Source organism: Saccopteryx leptura, chromosome 1, assembly GCF_036850995.1.
Source record: "Saccopteryx leptura isolate mSacLep1 chromosome 1, mSacLep1_pri_phased_curated, whole genome shotgun sequence".
Classification (NCBI taxonomy): Eukaryota; Metazoa; Chordata; class Mammalia; order Chiroptera; family Emballonuridae; genus Saccopteryx; species Saccopteryx leptura.
The window spans coordinates 383,823,378-383,848,871 of record NC_089503.1 but is presented as its reverse complement, the minus strand read 5'-3'; the positions used below and the strand labels follow the sequence as shown (position 1 = coordinate 383,848,871).

General features: G+C 46.1%; 1 protein-coding gene across 4 annotated transcripts in view; it reads left to right on the top strand.

Annotated features, from left to right (window-relative positions):
• Nucleotides 1-25,494, top strand: part of MAPK14 (mitogen-activated protein kinase 14) — a 78,971-nt gene that overhangs the window by 34,827 nt on the left and 18,650 nt on the right. For 3 of the 4 annotated variants that reach the window (XM_066359545.1, XM_066359544.1, XM_066359543.1), the window contains exons 3-8: nucleotides 768-826; nucleotides 10,703-10,814; nucleotides 11,576-11,605; nucleotides 11,910-11,957; nucleotides 14,061-14,175; nucleotides 15,093-15,164. In XM_066359545.1, the coding sequence (XP_066215642.1) occupies nucleotides 768-826; nucleotides 10,703-10,814; nucleotides 11,576-11,605; nucleotides 11,910-11,957; nucleotides 14,061-14,175; nucleotides 15,093-15,164 (436 nt within the window). The remainder of the gene's footprint in view (nucleotides 1-767; nucleotides 827-10,702; nucleotides 10,815-11,575; nucleotides 11,606-11,909; nucleotides 11,958-14,060; nucleotides 14,176-15,092; nucleotides 15,165-25,494) is intronic. The other variant, XM_066359546.1, reaches the window with a different exon arrangement.

Here is a 25,494-nt window from a genome sequence, read left to right as displayed (position 1 = left end):
TGATACTATAATAACAATCGTAGAAATGTGACTTTTTTTTCTGTTTTTTAACCAGACTGTTAGTGCATATGTTAAGTCAAGAGCCCTAAACTTTTTTACTTCCTGATAAATAAAAAGCTCTGTGTGACCAAATCCTAAGGAGTTGAATGTTTTCAGTAGTAATCTTGATTTTTATGAGCGGTCATGTTTAACGAGTATAAACAAAAGCGGCCCTGGCTGGTTGGCTCAGCGGTAGAGCGTCGGCCTGGCGTGCAGGGGACCCGGGTTCGATTCCCGGCCAGGGCACATAGGAGAAGCGCCCATTTGCTTCTCCACCCCCACCCCCTCCTTCCTCTCTGTCTCTCTCTTCCCCTCCCGCAGCCGAGGCTCCATTGGAGCAAGGATGGCCCGGGCGCTGGGGATGGCTCCTTGGCCTCTGCCCCAGGCGCTAGAGTGGCTCTGGTCGCGGCAGAGCAACACCCCGGAGGGGCAGAGCATCGCCCCTGGTGGGTGTGCCGGGTGGATCCTGGTGGGGCGCATGGGCGCATGCGGGAGTCTGTCTGACTGTCTCTCCCCGTTTCCAGCTTCAGAAAAATACAAAAACAAAAAAACAACAACAAAAAAAAAAGCGTAATTGGGGTAGAAAATAATGTTACAAAGTATGTATGTGGTTTTGTGATATTACTGAACTTGGGTAGTGGGGTTTGGAATTAGTTCACAGAGACCTGATGGGTACTAGAAGTTCGTTCAGTATTTATTTCCTGTTTGGTTTTTGTGTTTCTTTACAGGTGATTGGTCTGTTGGATGTTTTTACACCTGCAAGGTCTCTGGAGGAATTCAATGATGTGTGAGTAAAGCTTCTGCGTTGTCCTCCTCAGTGGGCAGGGGAAGAGGAGCAGCCCATTTCTGTTCCTGAGCCATTGAGCAGCATACAGACCTCAGAATGTTCTTGAGTTCTCTGTGGGGGGGAGAGGGTGTTATATTAAGTGGGACACTTGAAACCATGTCAATATAATACATTAAAAATTAAAATTAAAAAAGAAATCTTTACTTCTATCATCCAGTTCTCCTGGGGGGTGGGATGAATACGGAAGATGTCTATTATGAGTGGGGAGTGTGTTTTCATCATTTCAGACGTGGTTCTGTATTTGGAGAGCCCGTGGTGAGTCCTTGCGAGAGGGCAGTGGAGAAGATCCTGACCAGGCGGTGGTGCAGTGGATAGAGTGTTGGACTGGGATGCGGAGGACCCAGGTTCAAAACCCCGAGGTAGCAGGCTTGAGCACAGGCTCATCTGGTTTGAGCAAGGCTCACCAGCTTTAGCCCAAGGTCACTAGAGCAAGGGGTCACTCAATCAGCTGTAGCCCCATGGTCAAGGCACAGATGAGAAAACAATCAATGAACAACTAAGGTACCACCGCAACAAAGAATTGATGCTTCTCATTTCTCTCCCTTCCTGTCCCTCTGTTCCTATCTGTCCTCTCTGTCACACAGACAGAGTTCAGTGGGGAAGAGTGTAGGGAGTTTGGGCTATGATTGCTATTCTCAGCTTGCCTGCCCCAGCTGCTAAAGGAACAGCTTCACATTATTGTAGTTACATCGAGAAATGTTCATAGAGCCCTGGTTCCAGATAGCTTCTTCCTCTGGGTCATCCCGCCGTGGCCTGGAAACGGAGCTAGAGCTGCTGCGTGCTGAGCCTGGAGGCGTTGGGTTTCTGCTCTGCACCAGGCACCGGGGACGGGCCTTCCTTGCCGAGAAGGCTGGCGGACAGTGCTAGTTCCCCCTAGCTGGGGGCCGCTGCTGTCTCTGTAGCCTGGGCACCCCTGGGAAGGCGGAGCCGGCGTCTCAGGAGCCAGGGATGGGGGGCTGGGGACGAGGACACGGGGAAGGAGAGGGAGCGCTGCAAGGGGTTGTTGAGGGGTCACCACGGTGGGCTGCTGGCTGAAGCCTGCCTCCAGGAGGCTGGACAGAGCGCACCTCAGGTGGGGAGCATTACCCACCGGCTCCTGAGCCCGTTGGCAAGGGTTATTCCATGGGGCATTCATACCCTGACGTGCCCAGGTTACACATGTGTGAGTGCAAGACCCGTGCGTGCCCTCGTGTGAGGGCAAGGTAGTTTCCATCAGGCGTGTTTGCACGTGTCCGAGCACACCGCTGTAGCTCTTCCAGTGTGGAATTAGCACGGCCCCTCCCAGAGGGCCGCTTTCCCCCTTTTAACTGAGGTGGGATGTGCAGGGACACATCGCAGCCACCCGGAGCCAGAAGTCGACCTTAGGGTCCACTCTCGTGTGGTGTGTTCTCTGGATGTGTACAAACGCAGGACCGTGTGTCGTCACGATACCTACAACGTGTTGTCACTGTCCTCGGGAAGACGGGTTTTGATATTCTGCCTGCGTGTGGAAGAAATGCTGAAGTAACGTGTTTGTGAATTTCTTTGGAAGAACCTTTGAAGCAAGTTTGAGCTATATCCCTAAACTTTAGCTACAGGGAGATTTATTTAACTAAGAAGTTGATGATTGGCTGACGTGGGCGAATGCTGTGTTTTGGCTTTCTCAGGCATTAAGGAACTGGATGATGACCCCCTTTTTCCGATGTGAAAAGACTTTCTTGAAGTCTGGCGCTATTTGAAAGGTTAAGTTTTAGCCGCTGTTACTGCCTTTGGCTCCTTTATCCATTTGAAGCCTGCCTACTTCGCGTGTAACCACTGAACTAAAGGTGTGCTTATTCTTTCCTTCGTTCTGCACATAACCTGGCTGCTGGGCAGGAGGAGTCTGTGCTTCTTAACTGCAGTGGCCCTTACTCACATTCCCGCTTTCCTCAGATGCAGTCGACATTCAGCATTGTTCTGATTACTATGAACAGGAACTGATCGTCTCTTGGAAGCAAATCTCAGTGCTGCTTGCTGGATACTTGCTGAGTGGGGTGTTGGAACGCGCCTAGAATAGTCAGAAACACTAGTGCTGATGGAATCAAAATCTTGTTAGGGGAAATACATTTAGAACGCTTTGGTATGTTACCAGTTGCCTGTGTGACCTCGGACAAGTCACTTTGCCTCTCTGGGCCCCCCCAGTAACTTCCCTGTAAAATGGTGAAAATTGGGGTGCTTGGCTTCCTGAAGTGTTTTCACTCCCAGAGAACCTCTGAAAAGAGAATGATGAAGCCAAGGTTGCCTTTAGGAAAATGACTCATTGCTTACTCTTTATGATGTGTTGGTATTACTGAAAACAAAGAAATTAGAGCTTGTCCAGGATTATGGCTATTTCAGTGTTTTTTTCAGTCATTAGAATTTGCTTGAGAGACCAATCATCATCTCCCAGTGCAGGGCTTGCAAATTTAATATACCTGAATGTGAGAGATGAACTGAACTCTGTAATACCACATACAAAAATTGCACACGGCCCAGTTTTTTGTTTGTTTTTTGCTCTAAATATATTCCTAATCACATTTATCTTGATCTAGAGCTATGATTATTATTTGAAAGTCTTCTAACTCTTCTTAATTGAGTGACTATAGTCCTTTTATTCTCTGAAAGTAGACTGAGTGTTCAAGATAGGTAATACAGGAATAGGAGCAATCTGGGAGAAAGATGAGTAAGTAAACTATTAACAGTTATATTGAATATTTGCAAATTATTTCCTTATCAGAAAGGTCTGCCAAAATGCAGGTAGAGACACAGTGACGCTCTCTGTAAGATGCCTTCACCAACTCACATTTGAAACCTAAATAAATCACACATCCTTTAAGAAGATACTATTTAGGCCCTGGCCAGTTGGCTCAGCGGAGAGTGTCAGCGTGGAGTGTGGAAGTCCCAGGTAAAATTCCTGGTCGGCACACAGGAGAAGCACCTATCTGCTTCTCCACCTTTCCTCCTCTCCTTCCTCTCTGTCTCTCTCTTCCCCTCCCGCAGCCCAGGCTCCACTGGAGCAAAGTTGGCCTGGGCGCTGAGGATGGCTCCATGGCCTCCACCTCAGGCGCTAGAATGGCTCCGGCCCCAATGGAGCAGCGCCCCAGAGGGGCAGAGCATCGCCCCCTGGTGGGCATGCCGGGTGGATCCCGGTTGGGTGCATGTGGGAGCCTGACTTCCTCCCTGCTTCTAAAATTGGAAAAATAAAAAAAAAATTCTTTTAAAAGATACCATTTAGTTTTCAGTCTCAGCTCAGCAATAAGATACCCCCTTTTTCTCAGGTCCGCTGATGTAATAAAAAGGTAACGGAGCGGCAGGGTCTTTCAGGAAATCTTTCCCTCATGAGCTCCGTGCGAGGTCTGGGTGGGGCTGTGTCCTGGGTGTTCTCCAGCGACTCGACGTTCCGTTTTCAGCTCTGATCATGTCCTCTTAGGATTATCTATTTACATATGCCTTTCTCTCATTTAAATTCTGTGACTGTCTTTTCCACCGTGGCATCCCCTGTGCTCAACAGTTGTGGGCGGAGCGATGGAAGGAACGGATAACCTCGTGCTGTCTTGTCTGTAACTGGTTGCCGATAGCGTGCCCAGGGTGTTCTTTTCACTAGCTCTTTTGTTTTTACCCTGTTTGTAGAATGTCTGGTAGAATGCTGAGTCTGGTTTGGTGACGCAGGTAAGTTGCTAAGTTAGAGCAGGGGCGAGAAGGAGATGGTGCTGTGACCGTGGTAACTGAGGACAAGGTACTGGATTATGTAGAAGAATGATATGACGTGATCTTTTTTTTTTTTTGTAAGAATTACTGTCTGCTGTGTTTAATCTTTGCTTCGAGTGAGAATAGTTTGTTGTGAAATACACCCGCTGCCTGCCTGGCTACAGAACGGTGCTTTTACCACGTGTGGTAGAACGGTCTGGGCCGCTTACCAGATAAGATCTCTGGCACCGGTATTGCCATGACATACGTTCTTGCCTGGTCTCACTAGTAATGCTGTCTGAGTTGTCCTGGGTCATTCAACCCGATTCGGTGCTGAGTGCCCACTACCTGCCAGACTCGGTTCTGGATACTTTAGATTCTACACGGAACAGAAAAGAACCTCCCTGAACGTTGTACAGATGGATAACAGCACACAATGAGCAAATAAAACAAGAAATGAGGTCCTGGAGTAGCAGGCAGCAATGCCGTGGACAGAAGAGGAAGAAGAGCAGAGAAGGGAGAGTAGGCATGTAGGTCGAGGGGGAGGATGGTGGGTTTTAAAGGAGGCGATAAGGATATGCCTCCTTGAGAAGGTAATTTTTTTCATTGCGACACCTTAGTTGTTCATTGATTGCTTTCTCATATGTGCCTTGTCCGGGGGGCCACAGCAGACCGAGTAACCCCTTGCTCGAGCCAGGAACCTTGGGTCCAAGCTGGTGAGCTTTGCTCAAACCAGATGAGCCCGCGCTCAAGCTGGCGACCTCGGAGTCTTGAACCTGGGTCCTCCGCTTCCCAGTCCAATGCTCTATCCACTGCACCACCGCCTGGCCAAGCGAGAAGGTAAATTTTGAAACAGAGATTTGAAGGAATAGCAGAATGAGGCTCGTGCGTGTCTGGTGGGGGAGCGTTCCAGGCAGGGGGAACAGCCAGTGCTAAGTCCTGCAGTGGAACACTGCATGGACGTGTTGGGATTGCAGCAAGGGGTCCTCTGTGGCCGAAGGAGGGCGAGTGTGGAGCTAAGTGAGAGCAGGGCAGACAAGTGGAGGTGACATGGGAGTGTTCATTGGGGACAGGGTACTGGATTAAATAGACGAATGACATGATGTAATTATTATTTATTTCTTTAAGAATCACTGTCTGCTGTGTTGAGAATAGACGATAGCACATCCCAAGGTTCACTGAATGTATATATTCAGAGGCTTGTGGTTATAAGCTGTCAATCCCTGTGATTATTTTAAATACGGAAATTGCCTTTTGATAATTGCTTTATCAAATAGGGCCAACAGTAGTAGAGATGCCAGTCTATGGATAGAAAAGATTTTTTTCTAGATAGCTTCTTTCTGAGTGTATTATGTGTTGAAAATAAAGGTGGTATGGAGTAGGAGTCTTGACAATTGGGTGTTACCCAAAAAGTGCTTAATAAATGAAGCTCTAGACCAGGGTGCTGTCTGCAGTGCTGAACAACCACCGGTTGCGGACTTCTGCCTTTTTTGCTGGCACAGGACATTTTAGTTATGAGTCACTTTGAGTCGTCATGGTTTATGCTCTTTATAGATTGTTTAAATGTAAAGGAGACCACCTTCTTGCAAAACAAAGACTGTATCAGCCCATGACATCCTCTTTTCCACCTTGAGCCTAATAAAGTCCTGCTTATTAAACTCCATTTTAAGGATGGGAGAACCAGCGACAGACAGCTGCCCAACTGTTCTTAAGTCAAACCTTCATTAATTTATTTGAGATGTTGTGAACACTGACAGCAGCAAGACATGTGTTCACAAAACTGTTATTAAAGTTACTTTCCGGAGACAAAGACAATGGAAACAGTGTGGCTGTCTAGTAATGCTCCTCTTGGCATTGACTTATTTACAATGTGCTCATCTACCTGTTCCTCCCACTCCCTTGTTCAAAGTTGGTGTGTTTTAAACTCCTTTGAAAAGTTGGTGTGTTTCCCATAAGCATTCAAGTAATCTTGCAGGAGGCTTGCTTTGCCCACTGTTGCAGGATTTACTTTGGAAACATCTCTATTGTGATGAGTTGGAATTTGACAGTTGGTTGTCATGGGTTGGTCTTTGAGCCTCATGGAAACAGCATACAGTGACTTTGTTATTTCCTTTAAGACACTTCTGCCAGGAAAAAAATCCTTTTCGGTTGATTTAATTGGGGCCTAGCAGCAGTGCTTGCTAGTTCAGACTGTATAGACTGATTAATCTTCTCTACTTACGTAATGTTTTGACGGTCTCACCCTCTGTCTGGAAATTTCAGTGATAAAATGGATGCGGTCTCTGATGGGGAGGGGGCTTCAGGGAAATCACACAGGGTAGGATATTCTAACTATAGAAGTATCCTCTTTCTCCGGCTGTGCAGTCAGCAGTCTGGCTGTGTAGGATTTCTTGTCACTTGGAATTACTGTGGTTGCATGGGTAATACCGCTTAATACTCTTGTGAACTAGCACAGACATGTGAGAGGGTGAAGATTTTTTAGGTTTTATTTCAAGACATACTAAGACAGATTCTAGCCTGACCTGTGGTGGCGCAGTGGATAAAGCGTCGATCTGGAAATGCTGAGGTCGCCGGTTCGAAACCCTGGGCTTGCCTGGTCAAGGCACATATGGGAGTTGATGCTTCCAGCTCCTCCCCCCTTCTCTCTCTCTGTCTCTCCTCTCTCTCTCTCTCCCTCTGTCTCTCCCTCTCCTCTCTAAAATGAAAAAAAAAAAATCAATAAAGACAGATTCTAGGTAGAATCATCCAAAAACAGTGTTTCCACTATGGACCTTTCCTTTTTAAAATTATTTTTATAGGTTCAGGGAATGATCCTTCTATTCCTCGGTGTTATATAATCACTTGCACAGTAGTCTCACACGGCAGAAATTGAACTCTCTCTTCCCGAGCCCGAGTCCTGCAGTGTGTCATAGGTGGTGTCAGGGATACACCAGCCGTCATCAGCCCAGGTGTTCTGGGGAAGTCCTGATTTCAAAATATTAACCAGTTAGTCACAGTTTTCTCATATTTGTCAGATGATAGGTCCATTTGGGGTTACAAACTAGAGTGACTGATTAGGATGGACTATTGATTGCTGTTTTTGCCAGCTTTCTTTTACATTAAAGGCTAACTTTGATAGTAGCTATTGAGACTCGGTAAGAAAATTAGCAGAAGACACTGCTTGCCTGGTTGTTGCATCATTTATAAAACATTTTTTAAAAGGATTGTTTTCTTGACTGACATTTTATGTCAGCTGGAAGAACTGGGAGGCAGTATGTGATGCAATTAACATCATGGTCTCTGAGCTCAAACCATTTTGGATGCCACCCCTCTCAACCTGGAGCGACTCCCATGTTCTTGGTCTGTCTCTGTCTCCTTGTCAATGAAATAGGAATACTTACGAGACTTACCTCCCAGAGTTGTCAAGAGAGCACATGAGACCTGGGCGTAGTAGACAGTGCTTGGCACGGAGTGAGCTCTATCTGTTTAATCTACTACTTTGAGCTACTTGGAGCTTGGAGCATCCCTTAAATAAGAACTACCTTTATGAAAACATGGGAAAACTCCAGTTTGTACTTCATATTACATTTAGAGTTCATCATCTCCTCAAGGCAATATAAACATGCAAGTTTGAAAAATATGAAATGCTGAAATTTTTTATTTTTATTTTTTTTTTTGTATTTTTCTGAAGCTGGAAACGGGGAGAGACAGTCAGACAGACTCCCATCCACCCGGCATGCCCACCAGGGGCGATGCTCTGCCCACCAGGGGGCGATGCTCTGCCGCGACCAGAGCCACTCTAGTGCCTGGGGCAGAGGCCAAGGAGCCATCCCCAGCGCCCGGGCCATCTTTGCTCCAATGAAGCCTTGGCTGCGGGAGGGGAAGAGAGAGACAGAGAGGAAGGAGGGGGTGGAGAAGCAGATGGGCGCTTCTCCTGTGTGCCCTGGCCGGGAATCGAACCCGGGACTTCTGCACGCCAGGCCGACACTCTACCACTGAGCCAACCGGCCAGGGCCGAAATGCTGAAAATCTTAAAGTCACATCTAGGCAAACATTTTTTGGTGTTAGTGGAATTGGGAACTGAGCATAGCAGCCCAATAGGGAAATTAGGAAACAGGAAAAAAATTCAGTGTGTGTGTGTGTGTGTGTGTGTGTGTGTGTGTGTGTGTGTGTGTAAGTGTGTAAAGAGAGGTCATACACGTACTTATCCATATAACATATCATTATAGTAGATTTAAATTTACTGGCCTGGTTTTTGTCCCTCCAATTTTTTTTTTAAGAAGAAACAAATGAAATGAAATCAGCACTTCTTTTTTTAAGATTTTAGTTATTGATTTTATAGAAGGAGGAAATGGGGGGGGGGGGGTTGCTGAGCGGGAAGTATCAACTCAAAGTTGCTTCACTCTAGTTGTTCGTTGGTTGGTTGTCCTATGTGGCCTGACCGGGCAAGCCCAGGTTCGAACCGGCAGCCTCAGCACTGCAGGTCAACACTTTATCCACTGCACCACCACAGGCCTGGCAAAGTCAGTGTTTAAAACGGGATTAGTAGACATTATTATTCAGCTTCAGGAATGGGTAGTGATTCTTACACAGTAGACAAAACGTAACCTAATTTTTTTTTTCTTTTGTATTTTTCTGAAGCTGGAAACGGGGAGGCAGTCAGACAGACTCCCGCATGCGCCCGACCGGGATCCACCCGACACACCCACCAGGGGGCGATGCTCTGCCCATCCGGGGCGTTGCTCTGTTGCAAACAGAGCCATTCCAGCGCCTGAGGCAGAGGCTATGGAGCCATCCCCAGCACCCGGGCCATCTTTGCTCCAATGGAGCCTTGGCTGTGGGAGGGGAAGAGAGACAGAGAGGAAGGAGAGGGGGAGGGGTGGAGAAGCAGATGGGTGCCTCTCCTGTGTGCCCTGGCCGGGGATCGAACCCGGGACTTCTGCACACCAGGCCGACGCTCTACCGCTGAGCCAACCGGCCAGGGCTACTAACCTAATTTTTAAAAATTCAGCCTCCTTGGCACTGATGTGGCTTTATGGTCCCACCCGAGTCATCCAGTAATGAGTGGGTAAGGCACTGCACCTAGACTGTCTGTGGTGAACCTGTTGGACCGGAATGTGATCATTCCCTAACCTTACCCTGTAAAGATAGGATTAACTGCCAGCACCACACCCGGGAGGAGAAGGTCGGGAATGCCTCATTTGCGTACAGATAAAAATGTGTTCCTTCTTTCTTTGAAGTAAGTGCAGGAATATTGTTAGTGCACAGTAGCCTTTTACCATGCATTCCTGGAAAAAAGAAGAATTATAATTTGCAAATGTAAAGATACTCCTGTATTTTAGAAACCTTGGAGATTCAGTAACTTGGAGGGTTTATCATGAGGTTAAAAATGTAATGGTGGAGCCCTGGCTGGTTAGCTCAGTGGTAGAGCATCAGCCCGGCGTATAGAAGTCCTGGGTTTGATTCCTGGCCAGGGCACACAGGAGAAGCACTTATCTGCTTCTCCACCCACTCCCCTCTTCTTTCTCTCTGTATCTCTCTTCCCCTCCAGCAGCCAAGACTCCATTGGAGCAAAGTTGGCCCAGGCGCTGAGGATGGCTCCATGGCCTCCACATCAGGTGCTAGAATGGCTCTGATTGCAATAAAGCAACGCCCCAGATGGGCAGAGCATCGCCCCCTAGTGGACATGCCGAGTGGATCCCGGTCAGGCGCATGTGGGAGTCTGTCTCTCTGCCTCCCCGCTTCTCACTTCAGGAAAAAAAAAATTTTTTTTAATGTAATGGTGGATTTAACATACAAGCTACTTTATCATGGCCGTGCATTTAAGGGCCCTGCATATTTCTCATGCAGAAATAACATTTTTTAAAGGAATATGATAGTAACACATATTCTAATATCCATTTATGCTCTTTTCTATTTGGGGGGGATCCTAGGAGAAGCTATGCCAAATAGGGGTGAGTTCAGAATTTTTAGAGACATTGATGACAGTTTGAAAGAGTGGTGTTGAAAATGAGGCTCCCCTCCGCCCCCGCCGTGAGAGGTTACTAAACTTTTTGGTGTCACAGTGGTGCTTACTGGGTTGGCTGTCTTTTCTTTTAAAGATAAGAACTTGAAGGTTTCTGTAGTATTGTGTAACTCTCCATTAATTTCCAGGTATCTGGTGACCCATCTCATGGGGGCAGATCTGAACAACATTGTGAAATGTCAGAAGCTCACAGATGACCATGTTCAGTTCCTTATCTACCAAATTCTCCGAGGTCTCAAGGTACAGACAGCATTAGCAATAATTTTGAGATGTGAAACCCTTTCTCTCCTCCTCTCTCTTCTATGTAGGACTTAAGAGAAAAAAAACAAAAAAAGTAAACCTTTCTTATGGGAAAATATGAACACAAAATCGCCGGTACAATCACAGTATAATGAACCCCTGTGTTTACTCAGTAACCATAATTACCAGCATATGGACAATCTGTTTGTCCTTTGTATTCCCCAAGCCCGGGATTATTTTCAGGCAGGTTTAGACATCATATCATTCCATGCATAGGTACTTCAGCATGCATGTCTGAGCACTAAGGACTCTTTGTTATTGCATCTAAACAGTAATAATAATTTCTCGACACAATCTAGTCTCTGGTCAGTGTCGTGTTGAAACTTTAAAAGCATCCTCAGGGAAGCTCATTTATCTGTGGGGTGGGGCAGGTAAGCCGTGTTGTAAAATCAAGCCACTTTTAGATTTAGCAGCTTGGAGTCCTTCCTGAGCTCCAGAGAACCAACCAGAAACTAGAGCGAAAGCTCCGTTTCCTTCCTGTGTCAGCTCTGAGTAGAGTTGACGGTGTGGAAATCGTAGTTAATGATAAATGTATAGACCACGAATAATTACCTGTTCCGATTTCTAATCCCATTGTTAACGCTTAGCAGTTGTTACTGATTCATGAAAATGCACCTCCAATAGGTCATAGAAGGTGGTGGTAGGAGGTGGGCGATGACGTTAAGTTAAAGGAGTTTAACTGACTCTTTCCTCTTCCACAGTATATCCATTCGGCCGACATCATTCACAGGGTATGTCTTCTGTTTTTTAGTAAAATATTTGGGGGCACTGGGGTTGGTGTGTGTGGTGGTGGAGGGAGGCTTGAATTTAGCATTGAAATGTTGGTTCATTGCCGCTTTACTTTAAACTGATGAAAGAAAGAGGATCTATAGTTTTTACCTATTTAGGGCTAATTAGGACTAGACAGGAACTACAGGATGGAGATTCCTGTGTAGAGCTGGGTGAAGTGTTACTTTTCTGTTGGACCGTCATTACCTCTGAGGAGAGAATGCACCCTGACCCTGACCCTGTCCTCTCTCTGTGCTTGCTCCCCAGGACCTGAAACCCAGCAACCTAGCTGTGAATGAGGACTGCGAGCTGAAGGTAAGGGGACAGACCAGGGGCAGTATTTGTCTCACGTAGTAATTAGTATGTTGGATTATCCTGGCAAATTTATGTAGGGAATGGTTTATAAGCCATGACTTTTTTATCTGCAGATTCATGTCGTTTAGAATATCAGACTTTGTGATTTAAACCATAGACTTAGTAAAGCTTTAGTTTTAAGTGACATTAAAGGTGGCATCAGGCCCTGGCTGGTTGGCTCAGTGGTAGAGCATCAGCCTGGCGCCTGGATGTTCCAGGTTCAATTCTCTGTCAGGGCACACAGGAGAAGTGCCCATCTGCTTCTCTACCCCTCCCCCTCTTGCTTCTCTCTCTCTCTCTCTCTCTCTCTCTCTCCTTCTCTTCCTCCTCCTCCTTCCTTCTTGCAGCCAAGGCTCAATTAGAGCAAGTTGGCCTCAGGTGCTGAGGATGGCTCCATGGCCTCACCTCAGGTGCTTAAAAAAAAAAAGGCTCCTGTGCAAGGAGCAAGGGCCTCAGATGAGCAGAGCATCACCCCCTAGTGGGCTTGCTGGGTGGATCCTGGTCGGGGCGCATGTGGGAGTCTGTCTCTCTGTCTCCCCTCCTCTCACTAAAATAAAATTTAAAAAAATGAAAAGGTAGCATCAGGTATCTTGTTTTCACACTAAAAGTAAAATTTGAAATTTACTGTATTAGTTGTAATAAAGGGAAAGTATATTCTCCATTTCGAGTAAAGCAATTCTGAAGAAATAATTATTAGGTTAAATAGGAAAAATGGCAGAAACCTACTCATTCAAAATAATTCAAATAGGAGATAAATAAAACATCTATAAATAGCAAGCAGCTCTGGAATTGTTTTTTGTTTGTTTCATTTCTTTTTCTAATAACTTTATATGGTCCTGGCCGGTTGGCTCAGTGGTAGAGCATCAGCCTGGCATATGATTGTCCCAGGTTCAATTCCCAGTCAGGGCACACAGGAAAAGTTCCCATCTGCTTCTCTACCCCTCACCTATTCCCTTCTCTCTCTCTCTCTCTCTCTCTCTCTCTCTCTCTCTCTCTCTCTCTCTTTCTCTCTTTCTTTCTTCTCTTCCCACAGCCATGGCTCAAATGGTTTGAGCAAGTTGGTCCCAGGTGCCAAGGATGGCTCCGTGGCCTTGCCTCAGGCACTAAAATAGCTCAATTGCTGAGTAATGGAGCAGCGGCCCTAGGTGGGCAGAGCAGTACCCCGTAGGGGGCTTGCTGGGTGGATCCTGGTCAGTTGGGCGTATGTGGGAGTTTGTTACTCTGCCGCCCTGCTTCTCACTTGATTAAAAAAAAACAACTATATTTTTCAGTTACAGTTGACATGCAATACTATATTAGTTTCATTTCATTTTTTTACTCAATGTTTTTGAAACATAACTGACCTACAGTAAAATGAATCATTTAAAGTGTACATTTGATACATTTGTATCTCCATGTAACCACCGACTGAGTTATGATAAAGAACATTTCTGTCACCCAGAGCTCCCTGGGCCCCTTCCTAGCCAGCCCCTCGCCCTTCTCTCCCCCTGACGCTGGCGACCGGCAGCACCCATCTGCTTCCTGACACTAGAGAGAATTGTCTTTTCTGGAGTGTCATGCAAATGCAATTATACAATATTTTTGTGTGTGTATGTGTGTCTGATTTTTGCTTAGAATAATGTTTTTGAGACTCACCTGTTTTTACTGTTTCAATAGTTCATTCCTTTTTCATTGCCGAGAAGTATCCATTTTATGACTGTGCCCCCATCTGTTTATCCACCCATCTGTTGATTGGCACTTGCTTTGGTTCTAGTTTGCGGCTGGGCTTTGTAAAGTCTCTGAATGTTCACGTGCGAGCCTTTCGTGTGAACGTTCCCTGTCATTGCTCTTGGGTAGGTACCCAGGAGTGGTGTTCTTGTTCTGCTTTTTGTCATTTCATTTTTCAAAGTGCTCGCCGTGTTCCCCAGGCGTCCTGAGCACAGACGAGGAAACGGGTCTGTGCCGGTGCTGTACTGTACTGTGCCTCAGTGTAGGCACTGGGATTTTTTCCCTCGTGCTCTACAGGTCTCAGGAGTTTGACTCTAAGTCAGTCAGTGCCTGATTTCTCCTCTTTCTCTTACTTAGATCTTGGATTTCGGACTGGCCCGACACACCGATGATGAAATGACCGGCTACGTGGCCACTAGGTGGTACAGGGCCCCTGAGATCATGCTGAACTGGATGCATTACAACCAGACAGGTATTGCTGACGCTGGTTCTGTAGGGTCTGTAAGTGCCCTCCTGGGTGTATTTGGGATTCTCAGAAGTAGAGATGGTGGGAATGGGAGGAAATTCTTTTCTTCTCTCACTGACCCTTTTAAAGTTCACAAATAAAAAATATTTCAATTGCTCAGAGAAAGTAAACTTTTTTTTTTTAAGTTGAGAGGAAGGGAGATAGTGAGGGAGACTCCTGCATGTGCCCCTGCAGGGATCTACCTAGCTACCCTGTCTGGGGCTAATGCTCAAGTACTGAGCTATTTTTAGCACCTGAGGCTCTCAGCACCCAGAGCAATACTCAAACCAGTTGAGCCACCCTGCTGCAGGAGGGGAAAAGGAAGAGAAAGGAAGAGGGAGGGAGAAGCCAGATGGGTGCTTCTCCCGTGTGCCCTGACTGGGAATCAAACCCGGGACTTCCACATGCTGGGCCAATGCTCTATGCACTGAGCCCCACTGGCCAGGGCCAGAAGTAAACTTTTAATGCGCAGCTTTCAAACTATGTGATTTAGCAGTGGGGTTTTTATTTACGTATTTAGATGTTCAACTTACTCTCAAAGTATTTCTACCTGAAGACAACGGAATCATAACCTTCACCTCTCAACGTTAGTTGGGAGAATCCACCATTTCCCTCGAGAAGACACTTTAGCCCCTTTGTGAGCAGCTTATATCTCTCGCCTGAATTATGTTTTGACTCATCTTACCTGTGAAGCCCTTCGGTGGGGCGAAGGTCTTAATAAACCGACGTATTTCTGTGAAGATGAATATGATTGTTGAACCTCGGATGTCTTAAATATTCATTTGAGTGTTTTGCCCTCATGATCGTTTCATTTGTGGCCGAGTATGACAAGAGTGACACCATACGTACTTTTTTTCCCTTTTATCTCTCTTTAATTTTGCCAGTTGATATTTGGTCAGTGGGATGCATAATGGCCGAGCTGTTGACCGGAAGAACATTGTTTCCTGGTACAGACCGTATCCTTTCAAAGTGCTGGGTCCTTGTTTTTTGTTTTTATTTTAACCTGTATCCCGGTGTCTGTGCAAGTGTATCGCTTTCGCCTGTCCTAGGGAAGGCTCTCAGCCGCTTGCCTCTGTACTCCACGCACACGTGCCCAGCGAGACCTGCCCTCCGGCCGGGCGCCTTGTCTTGGCGAGGAGGAGGCTCCCGTCTACTTTTGTGAGTCGGAAAGATTCCTCAGCAGCTGGAAGACCCCGTGGAAAGCTCTCACCCGTCATCTTCTTGTGCAGCGAGCTTCTGACCATAGGAGCATTCTGTGTCCTGAGCGTATGCCCGGGAGGGGCTGGGTCTCCGGACTGGTTCAATCTGCTTGTGCAGACCCGTCAGGAGCATGGATACCCTTTTATAATGTTCAGTTGACATATCCAGAAGGCTGTATTAGGTCTCCGTAATGGTACATGCCCGCTGACCCTCGTTTAGGTGTGCTTAACAACAAATCATGAAAGCAAGAAGTGACGAGGTCACTCTGTCGTGTGCCTTTTTTTTTTTTTTTTTTAGCACCACTTTATTTCTATTCCAGATTGTAGCCAGACCTAATTCACTTCCCGATTTGTTGTGTGGTTGATGGTTTCTCACGGCCCCTTTATGCTGTAGCCCTTTTCCTGTCGGCTGCGTGCCTGTTTCACGGTTCAGGACGAATCTCACCGATAGGCGCTTAGTGAAGGGAAGGATGTTGAAATGGTATTTCTGGAATTGGGCTTGAGGATTTGGGTAAAGTTCATTTGACTAGCCTTCCAGGGGTTTGGGGTGGGCTTCTCGAGGGGCTGCGGTCACCAGGGCTCCGTCAGGCTCAGAGACCCAGACATAGTCTCAGCCCTCGCCTAAGCAGACGCTGCCTTTGTACACCCGACTGTCGGCTCACTTGCGGATAGTTTGGGGTACGCCGCTGTGTGACTGTGCTGCTCCTGTTCGTACCTGTCCAGGTGTTCTGACCGTCCTCTTCCAGAGAAAAAGTCATTTTCCGATGAGCGGGCACAGCCTCTTCCTCAGGCACAGCTGTCTGTTTTCCTCTGGGTGTTACTGGGTGGACGAGTCCAGTCTCCTGTAGTTAGCGGTCCTTACTGCTCCTCACCTCCAGATTTGAAGTCAGTTTCATACTTTGTGTGTTTCCCCTTGGCCTTTTGCTTCCTTCACCGTGTGTCTGTTTCTTAGAAATGTGTGTGTGCCCCTGACAGTCCGGGCTCAGAGAATTGGGGGGAGTTCGTGTTCCTCCTTTCCCTTGAGGGCCTGCGTGAGTCCCATCCCCGAGTCTGCCCTCCCGAGCACGCTCCTCTACCGCTTCGTCCATTCTCTCCCCCCTTCTTTACACCTGTCCCTCCATCTGCCGTCAGCTGGCCCTGGCCACGGCCGCTCACCCCTGCGCAGACGCACCTCACGGTGGGCCGAGCCCTGAAAATGGGCTCCCTGGGCTGTAGGTCTGGTCGCTCTTTCCCTCTCAGCTGTGGGACGCTGAGCAGGTTTTCTGACCTCCGTCTCTCGGCGTCCTGAACTATAAAACGCTGACAGTGCTGCATCACTCACAAGGTGGCTGTAAGAATTCAGTGAGAAAAGAACCTGGGAGCCGTGCAGAACGCAGCCAGCCAGGAAAGGTTAGCCAGCTTCTCCCTGAAGGGTCCTTGGGAAACAGTTCCTCCCTTTGTCTTTGCTCCCTACCGCCTACCCGTGACTCAGGAAAGCATAACTGTTTGTTTCATTTGTATTTTGTGACAGGTAGGAAAGCATGGATCTCCTTGGCAGGCTCTGGTACAAAGGTTTCAAAGTGTTTGTGCCCCATGGGCCCGGTTGAGAAACAGCTAGCTGCCTGTCCCTGGTGGCTTGACCCCTTGGAAGGCTAACTTGCAGCCTGTAGGACATCTTCTCTTTCCTTGCACTTAAATTTTTTTTACTAGGGGATTCTGCTTTTTAATATATGTGGATTCATTTCAGAATTCTTACTTCAGTCATCTTTTTGAGGCAGATATTCTCCTGGATCATAAATCAGATTGAAAGGACCTATATATACTGCTCACAAAAATGAGGGGATATTTCAAAGTGAATATGAAGTGATTTAAAAAAGGAAGCATGTGATTTCTTTTAATTAAACAAGAACATCAGAAAAGCAAGTCAAAATTGTTTGATTATGCAAATGAGATGCAAGATCAACTTCTATCTCATTGGTGGAAATGCACTATACCGAAGGCTGGACGTACTGGAGCATCTGCACGGTCCCCGATCTCCTCATTTTTGTGAGCAGCGAATTTGTAACATGCATAAAACTCCCCTTCTTGTCAGTTGCTATCTCTGTAGATGTAGCTTTGGTTGCCTGTAAGGAGAGAAAAAAGTGTGTGTGTATTTCTTCCCTGAAATGTGCAATCACTTACATGCTAACACCGTATGGTTCTTAACTCACATTGTGCATCTGCATATTTTGGGGCTCTTTTCAAAACTCCAAATGCCGGGCACCGCTGCAGGGACTCGGCCTCAGTGGCGCGGATCAGCGCGCAGTCCTTCGGATGCTTACGCTCCCTCTTGGGACTGCGTGCGGCCAGTGTTGAGAAGGGTGAGAGTGTAACGCAGTTGACTTTTCGTTTTAACCTTCCTGGCTGATCCTTTAGGGACGTCTCTCATCATTTTTTTTTTCCCTAAAGTACCAATGAGATCAGAAAGTTAAGAATTTAGAATTATCTTCTTGAGGGCATAGAAAGATGTTAGTAAAGTTCTAGTTGAACCCCTGTTTTTATAGCTGAGGAAACCAAGACCCAGAGAACATAGATCCAAACCTATTCCCTCTGAATCGGGTCTCAGTTTCTTTCTAATACTCTGTTCGTTGTGCAGACTCCTAATTTCTGTAACCCTCTTTTTAAAACCTCTGCAGAATGGGCTGGCCCCATACTCTTCTTCTGTTGCCCAGAAAGGCACACGGCTACTGCCTGTTATGATCTCTAGAGCGGTGGTTCTTAACCATTGGTCCGTGAACTGGTGCCAGCCCTCAAAGTTAACCCCCCTGATGTTGTATGAGGATTACAGAGTCTCTGATCATCGGGTGGTCTGTGGACCAGCGGCTGAAAGGCCACTGCTCCCGGCACGTTCTTTATTGGAGTGCACAGTTCTGTCTTCCTCACTATTAATCATCTTGTGTTTGGCACTGGTGGTTATAGCTTCTAAACGAGAACTCTGTGATAGCATTTCCTACAGTGCTGCAGATAGGTGTTCTGTGTCCGTGCTATCTGTGTCCGTTCTGTGTCCGTGCTGTCTGTGTCCGTGCTGACTGTGTCCGTGCTGTCCGTGACCGTGCTGTCCGTGTCCGTGCTGACTGTGTCCGTGCTGCCCGTGTCCGTGCTGTCCGTGTCCGTGCTGTCCGTGTCCGTGCTGACTGTGTCCGTGCTGTCCGTGTCCGTGCTGTCCGTGACTGTGCTGTCCGTGTCCGTGCTGCCTGTGTCCGTGCTGTGTGTGTCCGTGCTGTCTGTGTCCGTGCTGACTGTGTCCGTTCTGTGTCCATGCTGTGTGTGTCCGTGCTGCCCGTGTCCGTGCTGACTGTGTCCGTTCTGTGTCTGTGCTGTGTGTGTCCGTGCTGACTGTGTCCGTTCTGTGTCCGTGCTGACTGTGTCCATTCTGTGTCTGTGCTGTGTGTGTCCGTGCTGACTGTGTCCGTGCTGTGTGTGTCCATGCTGTCCGTGTCCGTGCTGTCCGTGTCCGTGCTGTGTCCGTGCTGTGTGTGTCCATGCTGTGTGTGTCCGTGCTGTCCGTGTCTGTGCTGTGTCCGCACTGACTGTGTCCGCGCTGTCTGTGTCCGTGCTGTCTGTGATGTCCGATATGGTGATTGGTAAGCCACCCCAACCACATGTGGCTAGTGAAACTTAGGAACTGAATGAAAAATATTTTTGTGGTAAAATGTATTAATGGAAAATTTCCCATTTTCACCATGTTTTTTTAAGTAGACAAGGCAGTTGTACTAATTGCATTCACAAAGTTGTGCAACTGTCACCGCTAGCTATTTCCGAAGCCTTTCACCACCCCAGCCAGAGACACTCTGTTCCTGTTCTTCCCTCCCACAGCCTCCTGTTGCCTCTCCTTGACTTTCCATCTCTACGAATTGGCTCAGTCTAGATAGTTCATAGACGTGGAACCACACAACATCGGCCCTTTTTGTGTCCGGATGATTTCACATAGCATGTGTTCAGGGTCCGTCCATGTTCTAGCCCAGGGGTCGGGAACCTTTTTGGCTGAGAGAGCCATGAACACCACATATTTTAAAATGTAATTCTGTGAGAGCCATACAATATCTTTAACACTAAATACAAGTAAATGTGTGCATTTTATGTAAGACCAACACTTTTAAAGTACAATAAGTCTCTGAATTCTTTTTAATAACGTTGTTATGCTGTTGCTAACCAATGATGAATAAAGTACTTCTTACCATTAATGTGACTTCTGGTGCTGCATGGTTTTGCTGATGGCTTTGTAGTCTGGTTGATACGTGGTGAGGTTAAACTTCATGCAGGTGTTGAGACTTCCATCCATTAAACGTGATCGTAGGTTGGTCATTAGATGTGAGAAAGACTGCTCACATGCATACGTAGAGCCAAACATTGTCAGTACAGCAATACTCACACTCTGCAGTGTGTGGTATGTGACAGGAAGCTCGTTCCAAGTTTTGACAATCAGCTGGTCCACGTGTTGAAGTTTTTTCATTTCGCCCCACTTGTGTTTGCTTGCCAACTCTGCTTGCTGTCGTGCAAGTCTTTCCAAATCTTCATTCAGTGACTTGAACTTATTCACCCACATGTCTGAGGCTTGTAGCTCAAAATCTCTGATGGAGACACCGGGGATGTAACTCAGGTCGGCTCTGTCCACTGTACACTCGTGTGGATGGGTGATGAACTTAAAAAGACGAGTGCACTCATGAAATTCTCCAAAGCACACTTTGAATGACTGCAGGAGATTAGATGTGAAGCCTGCTAGCTGCTGAAGATCAAGATGTTGAGCAGGGTCACTTGCTGTGCATGCATCTTTAAACTCTCCCAGTTTTTCAAAGTGTAGTAAACAACCTGTTTCAATGTCGGTGATGAAGAGTTCCAGCTTGTTTTCAAATGCAAACACTGCTTGTTGAAGGGATAAGACTATATTTCCAACACCTTGCATTTTCACATTGAGCTGGTTCAGATGTTCAGTCATGTCCATGAGATAGTAGAACTTCAGGAGCCACTCAGTGTTAGCTAACTCAGGATGCTCGACGTTTTTCATTTCAAGAAAAGTCCGGATTTTGCTCAGACAAGCCGCGAAACAGCTGAGCACCTTCCCTCTTGATAACCAACGCACATTGCTGTGCAGAAGCCGACCAGGATAATTATTCCCAACTTCATCCAGCAGTGTTTTAAACTGGAAATCATTTAAAGTTCAGGCAACAATCAAGTTGACCACCTGAATGACCGGCGACATCACCTCACCAAGCTGCTCACCACACATCTGAGCACAAAGCGCCTCCTGATGTAGGTTGCAGTGAAAACTTAGGATGGGTCTCTTTTCATGTTAACGAAGAAGCGCTACGACGAATCCTGTTTTTCCCCACCATGCACGGAGCACCATCAGTACACACCGAAATCAGTTTATCCATCAGTAGATTTTTTTTCTTTAGCAAACTCATTGAAAGACTTGAATAAATCCTCCCCTCTTGTTGTCTCTTTCATAGGCAAAACAGCAAGACTTTCCTTACGTAGTGTGTCACCGACAGCATACCTTGCAATCACGCTGAACTGGGATAAATGGCTTACATCTGTTGACTCATCCAAAGCAAGAGAAAAGAATGGTGCTGCATTTATGTCCTTCACTTGTGTTGCCTCAATTTGATTTGCCATGATGGTACAATCATGAACAGTTCTTGCCGACAGAGTTATTCATTTGATTATCTTGTCTTTATCCGAAAAGTCGTCAAAAAGTTCATTGGCAACATCAAGCATGAATGTTTTGGCACACTCCCCATCTGTGAATGGCTTTTCGTTTCTCACAATTGCTAAAGCACCAGCAAAGCTAGCCAAATTCCAGTCACCTTGTTGGGTCCAAACACAGAGTTGCTGCTGACTAGCTTGCACTCTGCACAGTAGCTCTTGACATGCTTTCTTCCTGCTGTCCCCCGCTGGATATTTCAATGCAAATGTAGTATGGCGTGTGTTGAAGTGCCGCTTTATATTTGACCGTTTCATCGATGCAATTTTATCATTGCATATTAGACACACTACAGAACCTGCTCTCTCCACAAAGGCGAATTCCTCTGTCCATTCCTGCTGAAAAGTGCGATACTCCCCATCTTTCTTTCTTTTAGCCATCTTCTTTGTCAAAAGGGTTTCTGCAATTAGCTAGCTGACTACTTGATTAAAAGGAGGGAAGTTTACTTCCTGACCTCACAACGACCCATGTACATTACACATTATCCAATAGAAATTTGGTGTTGTCCCGGAGGACAGCTATGATTGGCTCCAGCCACCCGCAACCATGAACATGAGCGGTAGGAAATGAATGGATTGTAATACATGAGAATGTTTTATATTTTTAACGTTATTATTTTTTTATTAAAGATTTGTTTGCGAGCCAGATGCAGCCATCAAAAGAGCCACATCTGGCTCGTGAGCCATAGGTTCCCGACCCCTGTTCTAGCCTGTTATCAGAATCCATTCCTTTTTTTATGGATGAAACACTGTTCTGTTCTATGTGCTTCCACATTTTGTTTGTCCATTTACCTGTCCGCAGACACAGGAGGCTTCCACCTTCTGGCTATTGTGAATAGTGCTGCAGTGAACACTGGCGTGCGGGTGTCTGAGTCCCCGCTGTGCGCCCTTCTGGGTACACACTTAGGGACGGCATGGTTGGGTCATGCAGTAATTCTGTGTTTAGTTTTCCTAGGGGCCACCAAATTGTTCCACAGCCGCTGCACCGTGTTCCGTTCCAGCCAGTGATGTGTGAAGTTTCTCCACATCTTCACCAGGACTTGGTTTCTTTTTCCTTTCCTCTCTTTTCTCACTCTCCACCCCTCCATGTCTTTCTTCCTGTCTTCTTTTCTCTTGTAGTCATCTCAGGAGGTATGGTATCTCTGTGTGGTTTTGATTTTCATTTTCCTAATGACTAATAATTTTGAACATCTCCTGTGTTTACTGGTCGTGTGTATGTGTGTGTGTGTGTGTGTGTGTGTGTGTGTTTCAAGAAATATATATCAAGTCTTTTACCCATCTTTTCATTGGGTTGTCTTTTTGTTGGATTTTAGTTCTTTATATTTACTGCATATTAAACTTTCATTCATTAGATACACGATTTGCAAATATTTTCTCCCATTCTATTCACTTTCTTTTAAAAATTTTTATTTATTGATTGATTTTAGCAAGAGAGTAAAGGAGAGAGAGAGAGAAAGAGAAAGGAACATTGGTCTGTTCCTGTGTGTGCCCCGACTGGGGATCGAAACGGCAACCTCTGTGCTTCGGGCCGATGCTCTAACCAGCCGAGCTATCCAGCCAGGGCCCATTCTCTTCCCTTTCTTGACATTGTCCTTTGATGCTTAAGAAGCTTTAATTTGGATGAAGTTTCAATTTATCTATTTATTTTTCTTTTGTTGCTCATGCTTTTGGTGTCGTGTAAGAGTGTGTTTCCAGATTGAAGGTCATGGAGCTTTACTGCGGTGTACTAAGAGTTTTATGGGTTTATCTGTTAAACTTAGGTCTTTGATCCATTTTGAATTCATTTTTTATGGGTTGTGAGGTTAGGGCCAATTTAATCTTCTGCTGTGTGGAAATCCAGGTGTCCTAGCACCATTTGTTGAGGAGACTGCTCTTTCCCCATGGAGTGGGCGTGGTGCTCCTGCCAATCAGCGATCTGTTCTGTTTGTCCCATTGGTCTATATAACTAAGTACCACCCTGTTCGATTACTGTAGTTCTGTGGTTAAGTTTTGAAACCAGGAAGTATGAGTCCTTCCACCTTGTTCTTATTTTCAAGTTTTTTGCTTTTTTTGTTTGTTTGTTTTTGGCCTCCCTTGTAATTCCACAATGAATTTGAGGATGCGCTTTTCCATTTCTGCAAAAAAGCTACTGCAGCTTGAATAGATAACGGCATTGAATTTTTACACCACTTTGGGTGATACTGACATCTTAACCATGTTAAGTCTTCTTATCTAGGGACAGGAGATGTCTTTTCATTTATTTAGGTCTTCTTTAATTTCTTTCAGTGATGTTTTGTGATTTTCAGTGGCCAAGTCTTTTACCTCCTTGGTTAGATTTATTCTTAGGTATTTTATTCTTTTAGATGCTGTTGTACATGACATGTTTTTTGTATTTCCTTTTTGCTTGGTTCATTGTTGGTGTGTAGGGACACAACTGATTTTCGTCTGCTGCGCTTGGACCCTGCAACTTCACTCTATTTGTTTATTAGCTCTAGTAGCTTTCTTGTGGATGCTTTGGTACTGGCTATAGGAAGGGTCATGTCACAATTTCATTAGACTTTATTTGGATTACATTTAAATTTAATCACATGATATTACTAGTATTGCATCACGGACTGCACTTTCGATCTCTGGAAGTCTGTTTTAGCTTTTTCTTCTTTGTGTGTGATTAACTTACCGTTTCTTTTCCTGTGTGTGATTAGTTTTTTTCTTGAATGAGTTCTTTGGTACTAGTTGTTAATAATCCCTGGAATTCTGTTAAAGATATAAGGAATATCAGTTTTTGTCTTAAAGTTAATTATATATTGTTAGGTTAGAAATTATTCTCACTTGCAATTGTAGTATTTTTAGTTGATTGGCCATAGCCAATGGACACAGCCAAGACAGACTTTCTATTTAGAAGAGAGTGAGGATCGACAATGTCTCTTCCAATGTAGTGCTAACTTACTGTAAAAAACCACCACCACCACTGGTTGTGAAAAGAGTGAATCCGTTAGAAAACGCCATTGCTGATGCTGCACAGTCTGCAGCCTGAGGAGAGAACGTGAGTTCCTTAGCCACATCTCACAGTGATACTGTTTCCCTTTCAGGGGGCACAGCCTGGGCTCACTGTCACTGTTTCCCCCTAGGTCATCACATGAGTTTCCTTCGTGTGTAAAACCTTTCCTCCTTCCTGCTTTCAATGGAAGTAGTTCCTAAGACACTCGCTGCGGGTGGGTGGGGCTGTTGAGCTGTCATCCAGGGGCCATCAGCTTGCCGCCTGCCCTGCTCGGTGTGGACTGTCCTGATACATTCAGCTCCCTCCTTAATTCTACTTTAGTTATTTCACCTTTTGCTTTTTTTCCCAAACATTTAATGAAATACTTCAGACATAAAAAAGACAGGGAATAGTAAATGAACACCTATGTTCATAGGACCCAGAGGATGAGCTGGAACGTGGCCAGTGACCCTAAAACTTCAGGCGTGCCCCTTCCTGTCGCACCCACCCCCTTGCTCCCAGACATTTTCAAATAGCCTCTCGTTCTTAAAAAGCAGCAGTTGCACTTTAGACACAAAAAGCCAACTGTCCCAATCAATATTGAAGAAGAAGAATAGTATTTTATTAGATTGTACATTGCCTTTCCTTCTTTAAGAGTGTATTTTTCCAGGAAAAAAACAACAACAAAACTAGAATTCTCAGGTTTGTTCACAGACCTAGAGTACCTTAAGAAATTCCGTTTGTGTGACAGTGAACACAACTATTCTGGTGACCGGGAAGAGAAGCAAGGAGACTATGGAGGCTCTTTCTGGGCCAAGGAGGACTTCCTGCCCTCCAAAGACCAGTGTTCTGGCTTTGCCCATATAGGTATTTCTTCCATTTTTTTTCTTTCTTTTTTTCCAAGTGAGAGGAGGGCAGACGGACAGACTCCCCGCATGTGCCCCGACCAGGATCTACCCAGCAACCCCATCTGAGGCCGATGCTTGCAATCAAGCTATTTTTAGTGCCTGAGGCAGAGGCTCCCCTGAGCCATCCTCAGTGCCTGGGGCCGATGCACTGGATCCAATTGAGCCATGGCTGCAGGAGGGGAAAAGAGATGTAGAGAAGGAGGAGAAGCAGATGGGTGCTTCTCCCGTGTGCCATGACTGGGAATTGAACTCAGGACATCCACCTGCTGGGCCGATGCTCTGCCACTGAGCAAACCAGCGAGGTTCCCCATAATGGATTTTTTAAAATTGAAAACTGCTGCTTACAAGCTGTAGTAGTTGCAGGTGGGCCCTGCAACTTGACCTCTCATTCATCTTCAACTCTCCCACCAGTGAAGGTTTTCTAGAAAATTCCTGGAACACTTAGAAGTGGCTAGAACATCCTTCCTTTCCCTTTACTTCCCCCTTTACCCTTAGGCTTTTC